This window comes from Cotesia typhae, unplaced genomic scaffold, assembly GCF_013202065.1.
Source record: "Cotesia typhae breed Kobodo isofemale line unplaced genomic scaffold, CoteBio_Ctyphae contig_20, whole genome shotgun sequence".
NCBI classification, from domain to species: Eukaryota; Metazoa; Arthropoda; class Insecta; order Hymenoptera; family Braconidae; genus Cotesia; species Cotesia typhae.
In genome coordinates this window covers 1,162,644-1,178,790 of record NW_027423725.1, presented here as the reverse complement: position 1 = coordinate 1,178,790, position 16,147 = coordinate 1,162,644, and the positions used below count along the sequence as shown (strand labels likewise).

The following is a 16,147-nucleotide window of genomic DNA, read 5'->3' as shown; positions in this document are numbered from 1 at the left end:
GGTGCTTCCAACCCTTTTCCACCTCGGTGTTCAGACGAATGCAAAGGAGGGGACGAAAAGCGCTTTTTTCGAGCGATTCAGGCTTTTAGTCCTTGTTAATAATACATGCCATTGCTCCTTTCAGTCTTTCAGGTCACTGGTAAACTTCGGACAATGCTTTAACTTTACTGTTACTCCTGTCGAAAGGTAGCCATTCCCGGAGGGGGTGGAAATTCCTCCCAGTTGTCGCTTTATGTATCGCATTAGAATAACCATTCGATTTATAACTTTGTGTTAATGCATCCAACCCGGGAACGTTAATTAATTCAGTTAATTAAATCCCAAGTTACTTTTCCGCCGATAGTGATAGCTTCTAACTTTCGTTAAAGTTTCTGCTGTTATTGGTGTATCGATAATTCGGTTAATTAGTGCTTCTATGGATTTAACTTTATTGTGAGCATTGTTATTTGTCAACTTAAAAGTGTAAATGTTAAGGATTTTCTATATATTATTGCATGGTTGTTAAATTTCGTTTTGAACAGTTAGTGGGTTGAATTCAGCAATAGTTAATTTATTGTGATAAGTTTTCGAAAAAATAAATAGATTAGAATTTTACGATAAACAAAATTTGTTTATTTATTTATTTATTTTATTTTGTACAAGTCAATGTGGTTATATGTCAAAAATTAATTTATATAATTAAGAGACTAAGAAAAATAATTTTCAGAATTTTTTCAAATTTTTTTTACCCAACCAAAAAAAAGTCAAAAGCTTTTTTTTGTTAAATAACCATAACTTTTTTGAAAATTAACTTATTGGGATGTATTTTTTTTTGAAATTTTTGTTTTTAAATGTAATTTTTAGAAAAAATATAAAATAATATTTTGGATTCAAATTTAACGTTTTTTTTTTTAATTTTAGAATAAAGAACGAAAATTTCGGGATGATTGACATTTTTGATTTTGGATTATTTTTTTTTTATAACAAACTTTAGTATTTTCGGCAAATTTCCTAAAATTTTCAGAGTGGTATTTTTTTTTAGAATTTTTTTTTCAGAATTTTTTTTTTAAATTTTTTTTTTCGCTATACCACTCTGAAAATTTTTCAGTCAATTTATAAAACTTCAAAATCCGAGAAAAGAAAATAAAAATTAAAATTAAAAGTGACAATCATCGATAAGATTTGATTAGATAGAAAGTTAGATCAAAAAAATTAAAAGAAGCATTGAATTATTTTTTCGTATTTTTTTTCCCAAAACTACATGCAAAAACAAAAAAAAAATGAGATTGTTGTTCGGTCCATCAGGAAGCAAAATTTTAAGAACTAAAATATACTTTGTATAATTAACAATTAAAATTTTTTGAATAATTTTTTTTGATGTAATTGATTTAACAAGTCAATGTCGACTAAGATTGATTTCAATGATTTATTGTAACTGGTAAAAATTTCTTCAATAAGTGAACGAAATAAATTTTTTAAATTTATTTAAAAAGTACCCAAACTATGTATCGTGTCATAAATATCAAAAAATCATTAAGCCTGAGTTTTCTTATTCACAATATAAATAATAAAAAAGAATCGGAGGCAAAATTATTTATAGAATGATGATAAAAGTAATTTCTCCATTCGTATTTGATATATCAGCCGTTAATTAGACGATGGGTTCGGTCGAGGCTGAAATTCATTACTTGTCATCCGGATGACAATGAGACACGTCCAAGTTTCTCGTATTCTGTGTAACGGTGTGCTGAGTAGAACGTTATTAACGTCGCGTCTCAGTTTCTCACTTATTATACTACAGTGTACCGCGGATAGCAGTTTCCTTCCGGATATCATTTCACTTCACTCTCACGTCGACGATTCATCCCCTATCCCCTTCATATTCACCACATGTGCCGACAATTCTCTTTAATAATAAATTAACGCTTCGCTCCATGTTTCCGTCGTCTACCCAGCGGAAGAAGTAGACTCTTGGTATTACGAATGTCAAAGAATGCTATTGCTAACGTATCAACTATTCACTCTTCACTGTTTACGCTATAAATCATGTATCATGTATCATGATGTTGGAGAGCACTGTTGATAGTGATTGATTGTCCATTGTTGGGGTGCCGATGTAAGAACGAATTTCTCGTTTGGTACTGAAAGACTTTTTGTTGGAATTGAAAAATCTGAAATTGGTTGATCCTAAAGACCACCTGGAACCTGAAAACGCTGAAAAATTTTCCAAGTAAGGTACCGGCGGGAAATAAGGCCTAGCTAAGGGAGATTTTGAAAAAAATCGAAAATATTGCATTTAATTATTGCAATGAATCATTAATTTTTAAATTAATACATTAGCCATAAAATATAATGGAGTAATGGTAATTTTCACCATAAACAAACACAGAATTAAATTTTTTCAAAAACCTTGCGAATAGGCCTTATTTTACTACGGTAGGGCAATAAGGCCTAAGGGTTATACATACTGGAAATAGTTATACTATACTTGATAAAATTGGTATTAGAGATCAATCATCACTTGAATTGAGCAACAATGAACCATTGAAAAGGCCCAAATTCAGGTCAAGACCTTTCCAATGATACTAAATTTAATTTAAAATTTAATTTTATCATATAAATGCACTGGAGACAAAATTTTCCTTATTTTATTAATTATATGGCATACAACGATACAAACATAAATAAATGAACAAATTTAATTGAGCTTGAAATTCTAATTTATCCAAAATTAATCGTAATAAATGAAAGACCCCTAAAATACAAATAAAATCTTTAAAGAGCACCAATTAAGGTCAAGACCTTCCAATTATACAAAATCTAACTAAAAACTTATTTTATTATCTAAATACGCGGTAGAACAGATTTCCCCTACTCCCCTAATTACATATATTATTAGAGCAGTAACAGTACAGGATATTTAAAAGCAGGAGTTGTTTGCGTGAATATTGATCCAAGTTTTGTTGAATTTACTGTGGACAACTCGACATCGTTAACGGAAAGCCACGGTCTCAAAAGTTTAAGCAGTAGCAGTAGCAGTAGGACCAACCAGCAGTACTCTGATGATCTACATCACAAAGAGACTTGAGTTGCGCAAGCTCCCTATGAAAGATCCATGGGTGGTTTGGGATTCTACTCGGTGTGTTCTCAACTAAACTGGACGCGACTGGACCGAGTGGATGCTAAGCCAGAGCCCGAGCCAGAGCCAGAGGAAATATCGATCACTGCATGGTGGTTGCTCCCAGAAACCAAACCGCTATACTCGACCAGAGAAACTCTACTTTTAAAGTTTCTTCGCTCGGAAATAATATTATTACACTGGACGGAGCTGGAACTAGACCCTCCAGTTTGCTACTAACGGTCAATGCATTCATCAGTTGTTATTCATTATTGGCCCATTGCAGACATTAATTATCAAGATATTCAAAAGAATAGTTGATGGTAGTTTTCGTCTTTGAGTTTGACACGAAAATTTATTCGTGCATAACCGATTTGGCAACTGTTCAACACGCGGTAGCCCGTTCTCAGCGTCCTCTACGACAACTTGTCCCTGAAGCAATTCTCATATTTTTTTCAGCTACTTCTTGTTCTTGTTCTGTTCTTATATTTCGAGAAGCTGATGTATATCAGCGCATCTGTGTTGGAAACTTTGGATCAAACTTTAAACATTTACAAGTCGACGTACTTCTTTCAACTCATTTATTTTTCGTACTCAGGAGGGATAGAGGGTGGTGATAGTACTAATGGTACATGCATGGCAAGAAATATTCTTTTAAAATTACCCTAGAAAAAAATATAAAAAACTGTCATTAATTTTTAATGCATTAATTAAGGATAAAAATAATAAACGTGAAAAATTATTATTATTATTTATTTATTTATTTAATTGGCCATGAAGTCAAAAACGACACAATTGTACCATTAATTAAAAATTTGTATACAAAAAAAAAGGTTTCCTTGAAAACCAAGAAAATATTTTTCTTCCCAATTATTTTCTTGAGCGAAAAAAAATTTTTTTTGACAAAAAATTTCACTTATTCCGACAAAATTAATTATCTAGCTTTAATAATACTTATCTTGATCAAAAAAAAAATTATTTAATTTTAAAAATATGAAATTGAAACTGTAATAAAGAACCTATTTTTTGAATTTATATGAATGCTTAATTAATCAAATCTTTGAAACAATTACTCCAATGAAAAATTGTTTTCGGTACAAAAAAAGTTTCTTATCATTTTTTTCTCAGCTGAATAGTTTTCGAGTTGTCGGCGAAAAATAATAAGTTGTTGCTCAATTACAATTAATTCTAATAATACTTTTATACAATTATCATTAAAATTAAATTTTGTCCAATTAGTTAAATATTTTTTGTAAAAATGTACACTAATGAAATTCGTTAATTTTTTTTACTATTAGCTATTATTCTGTCTATATTTTCAAGTAAAGTTCCTTTGAAAATAAATAAAATCTCAAAAATTAATTAAACATTCAAGCTTATTATCAAACTAAAATCTTTTCTAAAATATAAAAGTATTAAAATTAATAAAAATATTTCAATGCTGCATTAGATTTTTGATTTTTCACCCGGTAAATTTGAATTCTATAAACTTTAATAAGTATGGTTCATTTAAATAATTTTAAAATCAGAAATTAACAGTTACTTTCTATTGACGATCCATACAGTGTCATTGCAGGACTATGACACTGGTTTCTAGTAGGAATTCTACTGGTCATAGATGTGTGAGTGTGTGTGGACCAAGAAAACGTACAAAGGCCGTTCTTTAGCAAAGTCACGATTGGAACAAATCACAAGAACGTGACACCCCCTCACTTGCATGCTTGGAACGACAATACAACATCACATTGATTTTTTCCCTAAAGTTTGTTCGTATGTATGTGATGATATATGTATGAGATACCTGATACAGGTGCGGCGTATATCCACGAGGGACCGAGTAGTTATATCTATCCAGACCGTAAATTACGTGAGAGTCATAATTCGCTTTACGACGTACGCCCGCGGCTAAATCGCCCATCTTTCTCGTTCCCTCATTTTGCATCTACATATAGAAATATATATATATATATATATATATATATATATATATATATATATATATATATATATATATGTGGATGTAGCGAGGTATCCTTTATACCTGGTATGTATTTCGTATTTCGACTAACCAAGAACGTTTCCCATTCGACATTACCGCAATTTGTACTCGTATATTTGTGATGGCTGTAAAAGCTCTCAAACAACTTGGTATTATCAAGTTTGAATAAAAAGTTTTAAATTTAGATTTTAAAATATGATTCTTTTTGAAAAATAAGTGAATATTAAGCATTCATTAAAATTTTTTTATTAATGAATAGTTATAATAATAATAGGAAAAGTTTGGTAAATACCGTGCGTGCCTAAAGTGCTGTCATAAATAAATTGATCAAAGTAGAATTTAAATATAGAAATAACTTTCAATTTTTTAATATTTTTATCAAACGTCAATAAAAAATAATTATCTATTGTACAGTGCAAGGACAATTTAGATTAATTATGAATAAATTAATATTTATTTTCTTGATAATTAAATTTTGAAAACTTGTTTAAATTTTTCCGCGGATAGTATAATATTCTCATATGAATTGAACGCCCTCTTTCATTCGGATGTGAATCATAAAAAAGGAGCAATTAAAGACTGTATCGCCTTTGGTCACCCAGAGAATACAATTGAGTATAGTGATTAAAAATTTGAAGGCACAGATAGATGCTAAAATTTAATATAAAAATTATAGTTTATGTCTTTGCAAAAAATATCTATTATTTAGAAAAGACTATTTTATTGGGTGGTGCAATTTTTTTTACTTAAAATGATGATATACCGTTTTTTTTTACTGATTGTTCGGTTTACGGTTTAGTACCGTTTTCATGAAAATAAATAATAGTTTAATGAAACTAAAAAACACGCTTTTTATAGAAAACCGAACTAAAAGAATAGAAAATAAGTTTTAATAAATTTAAATTAAGAATAGTGTTAAAAATTTCAATAAATGTAATTAATAATAGTGTAAATAAAAAAAAAAAATGTATTTTATTTTAAAAAAAGCGTGGGGTGCATGGGTCAATAGATATAAATATTCTATCGACAGATATGAGTAGAGTGATTATCATTTTTAGAATATCTTAAAAAGCACTCCACACTTTTTTAAAAATAAAATACATTTTTTTTTTTTTTATTTACACTATTATTAATTACATTTATTGAAATTTTTAACACTATTCTTAATTTAAATTTATTAAAACTTATTTTCTATTCTTTTAGTTCGGTTTTCTATAAAAAGCGTGTTTTTTAGTTTTTTTTAAACTATTATTTATTTTATACTTTTTAGTTTGGTTTATTTATAATAGCTTGTTTTTTTAATTTTAAATGGACTTTGTTAATATTAGATAAATCGGCTAAAGATAATGGTTGAAAATTAGAATTTCTGCCTTATCGACTATGGATGAAAATTATATAAATTAACAAAAATCTTATTTTGCAAATTGAAAAATGAAATAATTTTATCAAATTAGTGTATTGTCATCGGTCCTCGATAAATCTACAAAGTTTGAACGAAATCTGGCCGTTTAAAGTGGGTCAAAATCGAACCCAAAGAAGTCGGTCACAAACATACAAACATACAAACATACAAGTGAAGCTAATAAAAAGCGTGTAAAAATATCATCTATCGGCTATTCTAGACATGTCAATTTTTAAGTTAACAAAAATATAATTGTTTAGATTTACAATTGAAAAAACTTATAGAAATCAATTATTGTATCATTGAATAATTATAATTTATTACTCAAAATAAATATACGTATTTTGTATTACAACAGCCGAAAAAAATTAATTATAATCAAACAAAACGATATTAAGCTATAATTTTCAATACGCAATTTTCTTAAAGATCGATGAAGGGATTAACAAATAAATTGAGTTGAAAAATGTATTTTTTCATAAATTATCGTGTTTGTCCCTCTACAAAAATTTAAAAAACATTACAAGCCATTAAAATTACTTTTTATGTAAAAATAGCAATTAATCGTTAAAAAAAAATTATTCATGAGATCATCCATGATTTTAAATTGTTAAAAATGTAAATTACAATGAAAGACAGACATAGATTTGTTTCCTTGAGAATCACATGCACAATTACAATTGCAAGCTCAACGAAAAGTGAAACAAAGAAACCATATATATAGAACATAGACTAGTTTATAGCGGTCTTTAGTTAACTAATGCCTCGTTTTACTACAAGATGGATTCTCTGGCAAGCGGTCTGTCGTTAAATGAAAATTTTATTGACCATTGCGCCACACAGCCTTTGTGAGTGTTAAAGTTTAGTCTAATTTAGAGAGATCGAAATAGTTAATATCTCGTAGAAGTAGATGCTGGTGAAACGGGAATAGGAGAGAAAATAAAAGTAAGAAGCAAGCAGTAAGAACTAAGAAATAAGAGGTTGCTTTGTCTTGTCAAGTTTAATATCATTTCTATGCTCTCTCGTTCTTGCAACATCCTAATGATTTACTCTAGCAGTCTCGAGCTCAAGAGTTAACTTTGTTGCTGATACATTCCCAAGTAAAACCTTGTAATATTATTTCCTCAGTGCACTCGTAAATTAAAAATATGATAGAATATATAGAGCTTGAGAGTTTGAGCTTGAGCTTTACTACGCTGGCTTTAATATTCCGAGTACTACATTGTATCGCTAATTATTTATTGGGATCGTTAGTGTGGAAAGATGCTTGTAACATGTCTACATTTCAACAGCTATTTTATTTACACAGTTAACTTTGGCAGCTATACATCGAAACTACTAGCTGAGTTCTTTTTGTTCTGTTTGTTAGGAAAATTATCGAGTCTCAATCGATTGAGAGAACATATCAATAAAAGATTGAGATTTTCATTGAAAAGTTTTTTTTTTTATTCATAGTGACTTTTTTTTTTTTAATTTATCAGAATTTTCCATTAATAATGAATTTTAATTGATTAATGGAATTTTAATGGATTGGCAGAATTTTAAAAAAGATTAAAATTTACATAAATAATTCGATTTTTGTCAATTAGGAACACTTTTATATTTATTGGATTTTCCATTAATAATGGAATTTTAATGGATTAATGGAATTTTAGCAGATTAGAATTTTCGTAAAAAAAGTTGTCTGTCGAGTATCATTTTCTATAAAAAACGAAATTTTCTATTAATTCCAGAATTTTCCATTAATAATGGAATTTTAACAGATTATTAAAATTTTAGTAGATTAGAATTTTTCTATAAAAAAATTTATGTATCATTTTCTATAAAAAATGAAATTTTCTATTAATAACAAAATTTTCCATTAATAATGGAATTTTTAATGGATTTTAATGGATTAATAGAATTTGAGTTGATTAGAATTTGACAAAAATTAAATTTATGTTGGTCAAATATCATTTTATATGAAAAATGAAATTTTCTATTAATAATAGAGTTTTAATGGATAGTATGCTTAAAAATAATAAACTAATGGAACTTTAATAGATCATTGAGAAAAATAGTTAAAAATGTCATATCGATCATTTACTCATATTTTCCAATATTAATAAAATATTCCATTAATAATGGAATTATAATGGACTAATAGAATTTTAATAGATTATTTATATTTTTTGAAAATTTTATATTGATGATCAAGAGCAATTTTCCGTCTTTGATAAAATTTTCCTTGATAAATATAATTTTCTATTAATAATGGAATTTAAATAGAAGATAGAAAATTTTGTAAAAAATTTTAATTAGTAATAGATCTTTCTATTATTAATAGAATTTTAATAGATGATGAAAAAAAATCTAATACTTATACTTGAAATACTTGATGAAATAAAAAAATATATATCCTAAAACTGAGAAAATTAAATACCTCCTTGTTAATGGATTTCTTGCGGCATTACTTTTTCCATTTATTCAACTAGTAGTTCACCTACCGATAAATATATTGTCAGACATAATAGATATTATATATATCTATATAAGAGGATCATGTTTTTTATTTTAAATTTTTATACCACCATCCGACAGTTCGATCCGAGACCACCTGTGCCGTGCGGTGCAGTCTCTAATAATTAATGGTTTAATTTGACGAACCCGCTCACCGCTTTATCCTATAAGTACATTTTACTCGTGCAATTTTAATTAACAATCTGACTAAAACTTCAGATAATTCTGCGATTGATAATTCAAAGAAAGCTCCGAGCTCTGTCCTCAGTCAAACAATCACTTGCTATTTAATGTTCAATTATTATTTTAATCCGATTATTTTTTTTTATTATTCGTAATTTCAATTGTAACTGTTGTCACATTATGTATTTTTAAGATTTATTAGTGACAATTTAATTTTTCTATTTAAAATTGAGAAAGTTTTGAAAGTTCAATGATTGAAAGTTTAAAATTTTCATTTTAAAAAAAGTGGCGACTTATTGAAAATTTTCTCACTATTCTTACTGTTTTTTTTTTTTTTTGTTTTTTAACTCGGCTGAAAAAATATTAAAAATAAAAATTTTCCAAATTCCGTACAACTACATCCTTACTGATTTTCTATAAAAAACGAAATTTTCTATTAATTCCAAAATTTTTTTTATAATCGTAGAATTTTCCATTAATAATGGAATTTTCTATTAATAATGGAATTTTCCATTAATAATGGAATTTTCCATTAACAATGGAATTTTAGTAGATTAGAATTTTTCTTAAAAAAAGTTATGTATTATTTTTTTTTTATAAATCCTTAATATTATATTATGTATTCAATAAATAATATATTAATTTTTAATAAAAATTTATTAAATCCTATGATGTTAAAAAATCATTTATTAATAGTCAATAAATCTTATTAAATATAAACAAATTTCTATCAGTGCAAGTAGAAACTTTTTTAAGTAATTTTACCTCAATTTTCACTCAATTCGTAAATCATGATGAAATTGTAAAGTAAAGTTGTTAATAAAAGTACTCAGTTAATTAAATAAAATTGACGTAGCAGCTGTTTACAAAAATTATAATTAAAATTAACAAAATAAATAATATTTATTTTTATTTCATTGCAGAGTGACAGCGGGCTAGTGGATACAGCTCCTGCTCGTCTTGGCAGTATGACAGCCATTAATTCCGTAAGTATTAAATTTATAAAAACAATAATAATAATAATAAAAATAAATTATTTATTTAAGCGTTATTTAACCGAGTACAAATTCGATGAAATATTAGACGACTCAATTCACCGAGGGCTGAAATATTTTAGTATATAAATAAACTGTTTGCGTTCTTTAGAAACCGCTGGAGATTTTCGAGACTTTTTTTCACCGTGACCAATCAGAATCTCGGTGGTCACGTAAGGTCAAGGGTCGGGTCACGAAACACCATTTCACGCAGAAACAATCCTCGATAATTCACACATCGATCGGTACTCATTTTTTTTTCTCAAGCTTTATCCGATTGCTACAATCTTTGGGAATAAACACGTTAAACTTTTCGTAAGCTCGTTTTTTATTTTGTTCTTAAATCCCGTTGGGCTTTTCAGAGCTTTCGGGGAGAAAAAATTTTCAATTGATGGTTACTGTTTGGGTATCAGAGATATCGAGCTTTAAAATGGGCTTTTTTAGTGCAAATTCTCCGATCTAAAAATAGGTTTCTTTGAATTTCTAAAAAAATGTATAGTTTTTGTGTTATTTTCTAAAAATATAAAATTGGAAGTACACGGAAAGAACAAGATGACACTGGATACTATCCCAGATTATATTGAGTGAGAAAAAAAAAATTCAGATAGTAGCCAGTATAATCCAGATTACAATGAGTATAATCCAGATATCACCCAGTGTAATCTGGATTATACTAGTTACTATCTAAAACATTTTTCACCATAGATATCACTAAGTATAATCTGGGATGATATCCAGTGTCATCTTGTTTTTTCCGTGTATGATACTCAATTTTTGAACTTAATCACATAATCTAATCATCATATCTTGTGAACTATCGCTCTCATCAAAAAATTTTTGATATCAATGTTGTAGGAAATTTTTTGCTCTACAAAAAAGTCTCTTAACATTTTTTTTTTAACTCAATAGTTTTCGACTTATCGGCGAAAAATAACAAGTCTTATTGCAACATATGCACACTGATAGAAAAACAATCTTGATTCAAGAAACTTTTTTTCTTCAAAATTTGAACTCTTGAAACTAGATATAGATATATTTCTTTCAAGAATTTTTGTCTCTTGGTTCAAAATAGGCGATAACATTGATTCAAGATGTTACCGACTTGTGTTAAGAATGGCTTTTTTTTTGAGTCATTAGTTTACTTATTTCCAAGAAATAATTTTTTTTCGGTATAACAATTAAAGGCTATTTAGTTTTTGAAATATACTTTGATGAATTATTTTAAGTTTTTTAAACGATAATATTATTTTGGTTGAAAAACTAAATGTATCGATTGAAGATAATATAGCTCTTAAGCCAAAAAAATCTAAATCAAAACAAGAAATTCTTAAAGCAAAATAATCATTTGTCTTCCAAAATAAATTCTTAGATCAAGAAAATATCTCTTGAGTCAACATAAATTTTCTATCAGTGTATTAATTAAAGAATGATCTGTTTTTAATTTAAGTTGGTAATAAAACTGACTTAAATATTAACCACAACATATTATAAAAACCGCGGGATACTCAGAACACGAAGTAGAGAAAATATAATAGTAAATGAATAAAGCAGAAGCATTAAAAGTCCACAGGAGTTCGGGTGAAAATAAAAACTAAAAGTTAAAGTTAAATAATGGAAGAATAATTTGATGATGATGTTAACCGAGAAAAGTTTTGTCGGCGGAGTTTTACAAGTATATCTTGTTGTCTGAGATGTACTAGGATGGACTTGGATGCTTGCGTAATACCTTGCCACCACCGACTGACCCACATATGCGGGCTTTATTTAAACTCAGTTTTCTTGGGCGCTTTTAGTCTCAACTTTCGTACTCAGCTGCATCTTTCACGACGTCTCGACACAGCCGCTGACGCCTATGTGATTCCTTCCATCTTTAACCATCTCCAATTCTCAAACGTCGATAAATATAACCGCACATCACACATCCGTGTATCAACTCCTGCTCGTGTATTAACATTAACATACTGTCGACATATCGTCATTGGCACATAACTTTAGCAAACATGTCACCATTAACTCAACCATTAAAACCGTTTGTCTCGTTAATCTTTCATCCGGTATTATTTTTTCATTTAAATCAACAGCCCATTTATGAATACTTACACTTACTTCATTTATTTCGCTTTCAGGTTGTACAAACATTTTCCTTTATTCTAATTTTTACGATTCTAGGAAATTATTATTATTATTATACCTTTGTATGTTTATTTTTAACCAGTTACATTGAAACTATTAATTAAAAAAAAAAAAATACAAAGTATTTTATTATAAATTATAAAATTTGCTACAAATTTTATTTGAAAATTTTTTTTAATCCAATCAATCATTTTTAATTAATTTTTTACATGATTTCAAAAATTTGATTCATCATGTCATTATAATTTTAGATTTTGATTTTTTACTGATATCTTCAAAACTATCAAATTTAAAGAGAAAGACATATGTATAAATTTAAAAAAATTTTTTTAAAGTTGCTTTAAAAACTCTTTAATTAATTTTGTACTGTTCAATTTTTTGTAAAATTTTTTTTTTAATTGAGAAATTATTTATCAGGTTTGTCTACATTTTAATACGGCCATATCGCGTGTCTAAAGGTAAAAGGTAAAGCTTTCTGTGGTAGTAGGGGCGTAAAACCTCAACTGTACAATTTTTTAAAGTTACAAAAGAAAATATATCCAAAAAACAATAAAGTACGCGTGATTATTTTCTCGCTTTTTATTTTTAAGAAATAGTTATTATAAAATTTAAAAACATGAACAATTATTATGAAATTAAAATGTTTGAAGGAAAAATGGGAAATTTTAAAATATTCAAATGTTTTGAAAAAAGCGGGAAATTTCAAAATTTTTGAATGTTATCTGTCATTGTGATTTTTTGTATTACTTAATTTTTACGTAATTTGTTTTTAATTGATTTATTTTTTATTTGTTGAAATTATTATTTAACGTTTGGTATCAAAACTACAATTTTTTTTATGCGCCCTTTTACCTTTAAGTAGTACTTTTCTTAAAGCTTAAAGTCTTGAGATACACCCTTTCAGCTTTAGGATACTAACTTTTTTTTTTTTTTTTTTTTTTACAGATTTTTACGTTTCAGACAATTTTAAAACGAATGGCAAAAAAAAATTTTTTTATACGCCCTTTCACCACAAATCCCTATTAACCTTTAGCTGTAAGCCCTTTTATCTTTAAGCACGCGATATCAGCCTTGATCAGGCCAATTTCTATATCAGACCATTCAATTTTTATCGATCTTTTTGAAATTATTAATTAAAAAAAAAATGCAACGAATATTTTTCTACAGATCATAAATTTTGAAATAAAAATAATTTGAACAATTTTTAATTTAGTTAATTTAAAGCAATACTCACGGAGATATCCTGAGTTAAAAACCAACACCAGATAAGGTGTAATTAAAAAACTAAATAAACCTTAGGACATTTAAAAGATTTTTTTATTTTTGCGTAATATTTAGCTTTCAGAAGAGGTTATTACGGGTCGAGGGTGAGAGAGTGTAAACTCGTTAAATATTTGAAGCCCCAGAGCTCGGAGAGCAGCATCAAGTTTCATGATGCGTCTCTGCTCCTTCTAAAGATTTTGTACCTCTTCATACTCTTCTCTTTGTGCTCGGTATCTTCTATCTACTAGTTAAAAAGTTGCTGCAGCAGAAGCACAAGCATCCGATAATTTACGGGCTTCTACGTTACTCCCCACTTAAATGCGTAAATCGAGAGGCTTCTTCGAGTGAGTTATTTTGAATAAAAATTAAAAACACGGGAATAATAATCTAGGAAGTGATCGTTCGAAGAGAATTGAACGAATCTGGTAAAAGTTGCTAAGACTATTTGACAGTAGCAACAACTCAATAGCATTGAGTTTCAGAAGCGCTTTTAAAGTATCGTCGATTCGATTTCAACGATTTCCTTGCATAGTTAATAGCTTTGTTTTGCAAATGAATTCCCAAAGTCGAAAGCTCCGGGATTAATGGAGCTTTTGCGCGAATAGAACGACAAAGTCGGTAAAACTTTTAGAATGCCGTAAGCTTCAGCATTTAAAGCTATTCCCAGTGTTTTATTCTTTCTTCCTTCAATTCTTTCTTTATTATTTTTTAAACTCTTTATTATATATCGGGCATTATATTCTTTTACTCGTCTCCCAGCCCAAAGTCTTTTACTAAAGTTCCGTCTTAATTCTTAAATTATTCAAAGGATCCGGACACAACAATGCCGAGATAAAATGGATCTCGTAATTCGATGGTCATTTCCCTGTTCTTTTGTCCTATTATCTACATTTTTTTTATTCTACCTCTTAATTATTTACTTTCTTTAAAAGGCAATACAGTTATGCTACTCCAATCGAGTAACAGACTTGTCGGATGGAAAAATTATTCTCTAGTTTCATTTTATCTTCAACAACCTTTCTTAATTTGTAATGACAGTTAATTGATCATAAAAAAAAAAAAAAAAATATTGATTTTATTGAAAATTTGTTCCAAATTTTCTGCTCTATAAAAAAGTATGCTTTGTATTTTTTTTTTGAAGTTGATAGTTTTAAAAATAGCGAAAAGTCAACAGCTGATGGTACACGGAAAAAGTAAACTGTAAAATTCACTCGGATTCTGGTTAATTTTTATAGTTTTAAACAGTAAAGCAGACATCAATATTACTTGATGTAGAAAGTGTAAAAGCCACAATTTATAATTTAACATCGAAAATAAGTGATTAGTAACTGTCACTCCCTTTAGCTGAAAAAATAAAGGATAAAAGGGAATTTTCAAACAGTGAAAATTGTCGTATCAATATATAGTCCATCCTATGAGGAGAAAAGAGTGGCACTCTAAGAGAATTTAATGTTTGAAACAGTAAAAATTCTACTCTTACAATATATATTTTACCTGTCCAAGCAAGTCAATAAGGTACCGGTGGATAATAAGAGATAGCTAAGAGAGATTTTGAAAAAAATCGAAAATATTGCATTTAATTATTGCAATGTATCATTAATTTTTAAATTAATACATTAGCCATAAAATATAATGGATTAATGGTAATTTTCACCATAAAAAAAGACAAAATTAAATTTTTTCAAAAACCTTGCGAATAGGCCTTATTTTACTACGGTAGGGCAATAAGGCCTAAGTGTTATAAATAATGGAAATAATTATACTATACTTGATAAAATTGGTATTAGGGATCAATCATCACTTAAATTGAGCAACAATACTTTTTATGATGTTGATAAAAATTAGAACAATGATTTTAAATTATTAAATATAAAATTATAAAAAATGTTTACCATTTACTCAAATCGTTTTTTAGGAATTCTTCTGCGCTACTTTAGCATATTTAGGATGATGAAATATAGAAGACAAGGAACGTTGTATCGGGACTCTATAAACTTGTAGCGACATTTCTATGCTAGACGCTTCTACTAGAGAAGTCTTTAGGGGAAACGGTTATTTTAAATAGTATTTCTATCACTTAAGCCTCATTACCCGCTGGTACCTTATAAATGGAACTAGGTTCCATCCTTTGAAACCCGTTAAATCTTGTTTTTTCCGTGTGTATATAGTCGACAAGTACAGTAACGTTAAAAAATCTTAGCTCTGTTGATACGTATAACATGGATAGTGAGCCAAAATTTTTTGTCTGGACTAAACACTAACAGCTTAAAAGTTACAATAAGAAACATTATGTTTGAAAAAACTTTTAATGAGAATTATTTAGAAAAGGTTTTTGTATGCTGAAGTACTTGTAATTCACCTAAGCAATAAATAAAATGTTTATTTATGTCAAGGCGAATGTTGAGTATCAATAAATTGTCAACAGTATAATGATCTATTTGCTTGTTTACGGTATTTGTTTATCAAAATAGGTCATCAAAAGCGAGCAAAAATTTAAAGAGCTTATTTTATAGGGAATAAAAATGTAATCGATATGA

General features: G+C 28.0%; 1 protein-coding gene across 1 annotated transcript in view; it reads left to right on the top strand.

Moving 5' to 3' along the window:
• Positions 1-16,147, top strand: part of LOC141537969 (uncharacterized) — a 209,264-nt gene that overhangs the window by 70,474 nt on the left and 122,643 nt on the right. Inside the window, exon 3 of the mRNA XM_074259195.1 lies at positions 10,104-10,166. Within this exon, the coding sequence (XP_074115296.1) occupies positions 10,104-10,166 (63 nt within the window). The remainder of the gene's footprint in view (positions 1-10,103; positions 10,167-16,147) is intronic.